The sequence below is a fragment of the Theobroma cacao genome, chromosome 9, assembly GCF_053813885.1.
Source record: "Theobroma cacao isolate CCN51 chromosome 9, ASM5381388v1, whole genome shotgun sequence".
Taxonomy (NCBI): domain Eukaryota; kingdom Viridiplantae; phylum Streptophyta; class Magnoliopsida; order Malvales; family Malvaceae; genus Theobroma; species Theobroma cacao.
The window spans coordinates 37392941-37396456 of record NC_142647.1 but is presented as its reverse complement, the minus strand read 5'-3'; the positions used below and the strand labels follow the sequence as shown (position 1 = coordinate 37396456).

The 3516-nt window shown below is 34.9% G+C and overlaps 1 protein-coding gene across 1 annotated transcript; it reads left to right on the top strand.

The window, feature by feature from the left end:
• The first annotated feature begins 1704 nt into the window (after positions 1 to 1704).
• On the top strand, positions 1705 to 3312 carry LOC18589666 (peroxidase 15-like). Its single transcript, XM_007014732.3, has 4 exons — positions 1705 to 1962; positions 2160 to 2339; positions 2482 to 2644; positions 2765 to 3312. The coding sequence occupies exons 1-4, from the start codon at positions 1750 to 1752 to the stop codon at positions 3175 to 3177; spliced, it is 969 nt and encodes a 322-aa protein (XP_007014794.3). The 5' UTR covers positions 1705 to 1749; the 3' UTR covers positions 3178 to 3312.
• The last annotated feature ends 204 nt before the right edge of the window (positions 3313 to 3516 follow it).

Sequence of the window (3516 nt, the reverse complement as noted above, 5' to 3'; positions counted from 1 at the left end):
TGACGGAGCTTGCAGCAAGTCATTGATTTTAACAAATTTGTAAATAGCCTAAACAATATGTATAATGCTCGTTACGGATAAACAATCATTACAACTAATATATATATTTCATAGCACAATGAAACAAACTATACCAAAACCAAATAACATATTTTTGGATATATATGTCATTTTTGTGTTAACAAATTTGTTCAGTAGTCATCCAATTTAATAAACTTTAGGTTATAAAGTTCTTAAAAGATACTGTAAGAAAACAAACAAAATAGAAACATCTAATTTTATTACAATTTACTTTTAATAAACATATAAATATAATTTCGTATACCTTATACTTGGGAGGTGCCTCTTTTCTTGTATACAGTAAAAATAAGAATCAAAACTCTTATGTTAATTAAAGATGATTTTTTAATTATTTTATTAATTTACACTTGTCAATGCTATCTATATGAACTGTAGAAATCCTATACACAATTAATGTATATATTATATAATAGAAAGTTATCTTGTATGGAAGCTTTGGAATTTCTAAATTTTTTTAAAAATTTTTTTCCAAATACCAAAAGCATTTTTAGGCTGCTCGCACTGTAGATCTGCCCCTAATGAAATGACAAAGATGTAGAGAAAAGTGATGAATCAATTCCAATATGAATATGATTAAACAAAAAAAAAAGAACATGCAGATCTAATATTTTCTAAACTATGATCACAAAAAAATTATTTATTTATTCCTATATAAATACATAATTAGACACATGGTGGTATAAAAAAGAACAAAATATATTACTTACAAGAAAAAACAAGAAGGTGTTTTGTTTTTTTAAATTTTACCGAATACCACGTGAGGAATATTGTAGGCGCCACATACGGGTGGGTGACAAAATCAAGTGCTCCTTATAGTCCACGAATTCGATATTGCCAGAAAAGATGCCAAAAATTGGTCCATTTTTCCAGCAAAGATAAAGGGGAGCCTCGAAGTACTTTCTCTGTATTCTCAATGTCAGCTTCATATGACCATATCTGCCACTTAGAGAAAGATTCTTGCTGCACATCTGTCCAATTTTCTTATTGCTTGACCCAGCCACATACCATTATTAATTGACTATATATATATGATTATCAGCCAAAAACTTGTATAGAATATATATATATAAAGAGTATTTGAATAACCAAAACTGGTCAATAGTATTTGTTTCTATCTTCTCAGTACTTGTGATCAACAATGTATACAAGCAAAGGAAACACTTTGTCAGCGGTGCTACTCATCTAGATATCCTAAAATGTTGCATGAAATTATTGTACTAGTACATAGTTAATTTTGCATATCTGATGCTCGCGTAGTCACTGTCCATAACTTTGCATCCAAGAAATGGATCAGTAAGCTCTGCAATAAAAACCACCGCCTAGCTATGAAACCATGTGTAGTTGGCAAATTATAAACACAATTAGATAGTCTAAAAATATTCGGTCCAAGATTTGAAATGGATTTAGTTAATATTTATTTAATTATATCCCTGATTTGGCTCTTAATTCTAAAAGACTTATGGAAGTGTGCACTTGCATTATTGGAGTGATGGGAGAATCATATATAGTCATCATATTCACATTGCAAGTCAATCCCCCGAGCAGATATGCTCGAGCGTCAACTTGCGTGCCCAGCTACGGGCTACCTCTATATAAGGGATCTGCTATGTCTCATAAGTATCCCAATTTCCTGCCAATATCCATCTAAGAAGTTTGGGAAATACCATTATGTCTTCATTCAAAATCATCGCAACCCTTTTCCTCCTTTCTGCCGCTATGATGCTTGGGGAATCCAATGCTCAACTTAGTGGCACGTTTTATGCTAAAACTTGCCCAAATGTGTCAAGTATTGTACGTAGTGTACTGCAGAATGCTCAGCAAAATGACATTTGGATTTTTCCCAAGCTTGTTCGCCTTCACTTTCACGATTGTTTTGTCCATGTAATTCGCTGTCTTTCCTTTTCCTCTTTCTTTGATGCCAGAGGTTATTCAGCATTCTGCCCCTGGAAGTATTAATGCTTTAATGCCTTTTCCATGTGTCTTGAAGACTAACTGCATTATATAACAACTAATTTGGCTTTAATTAAGATTCCTATACCAATGAGAATCTCTGTCTTTGTCAATGAAACTACGTGCAGGGTTGCGATGCCTCGCTTCTGCTGAATGGTACGGATAGTGAGAAAACTGCAACCCCCAACCTTTCAACCGGTGGATATTCTGTCATCGATGATATCAAAGCAGCATTAGAACATTCTTGCCCACGCGTTGTCTCCTGTGCTGATATTTTGGCCCTGGCTGCTCAAATTTCTGTTTCTTTGGTACTTTAGATATTCAAAAGTACAAGTCATTTATTTACACACAGATGGAGTTTGGTTCATAATTCTGCAATAATCTTCACCTGGTCTGACCTTCTATTAGCTTTTATCACTTGCTATGAGAATGAGAATTTTTCACTTGTAGGCTGGAGGTCCAACATGGGAAGTCCCACTTGGAAGAAGGGACGGTCGGGCCGCACACCGAGAAGCGATTCGAGCCATCCCATCTGCCCATGAGAGCCTTAACAATATCACAGCCAAATTCAAAAACATGGGACTTGATTCCGCTGATCTAGTCGCTTTGTCTGGTAATTTTACTAAGAAAAATCCCACCAAGTCACAAATTTGTTTAATATACGAAGTCAATTTATACGAACTTTTCTTCTTCTTCTTCTATATATCTCAAAACAATGATGGTTGCTTCTCAGGTGTACACACATTTGGACGTGCTCAATGCTCTTCTTTTATGGACCGCCTCTACAATTTCAAAGGATCAGGGAAATCAGACCCAACCCTTAATGCAACATACCTGAAAGCACTTACACAATTATGTCCTAAGGGTCGTGATGGCAGGAGCTTGATCGATCTTGATGAGTCGACTTCTCTTACCTTTGACAACAACTACTTTTTGAACCTTCAAAATCATCGTGGACTCCTCCAATCTGATCAAGAGTTGTTTTCCACTAGTGGGGCTGACACTGTGGCCATTGTTAACAGGTTTGCTAACAGTCAAAGTCAATTCTTTGATAGCTTTGCTAAGTCTATGGTAAAGATGGGGAACATAAGTCCACTTACTGGAAGCAATGGAGAGATCAGGAGTGACTGCAGAAAGATCAACTAGATTATATTAATCATGCTGTGTCTTTTCTTTTTTCCATGCAAGTTTCTGTTTCAGGTTATTAATTGTAAAAGGGGCAACGATATGTTTGTCCATATAATTATGTTAGTCACTGAATTAAAGTTTAAATTTTGAGTTTCCTCTTTATCCTAATCAATAATTCATTACCATTTCAATCTACCACATAAATGTGGTTCAAGTTCAACTCATCTTGTTCTGCTGTTCTGCTATTGTGCTAGCTAGTAGTGAAAGTGAAAACCATGCAAGGAATTGCAGTCGTATGTGTCTTAAGAACGTATAATCGAAATTTTTAACTTTATTCCTTCTTAATAAATAATTAAG

Excerpts from the sequence above, each read along its gene's own strand:
- LOC18589666 (XM_007014732.3), top strand. The coding sequence starts at position 1,750 with ATGTCTTCATTCAAAATCATCGCAACCCTTTTCCTCCTTTCTGCCGCT. Across the intron at positions 1,963-2,159 it reads TTCACGATTGTTTTGTCCAT|GGTTGCGATGCCTCGCTTCT; the intron begins GTAATTCGCTGT and ends AACTACGTGCAG. Across the intron at positions 2,340-2,481 it reads CTCAAATTTCTGTTTCTTTG|GCTGGAGGTCCAACATGGGA; the intron begins GTACTTTAGATA and ends TTTCACTTGTAG.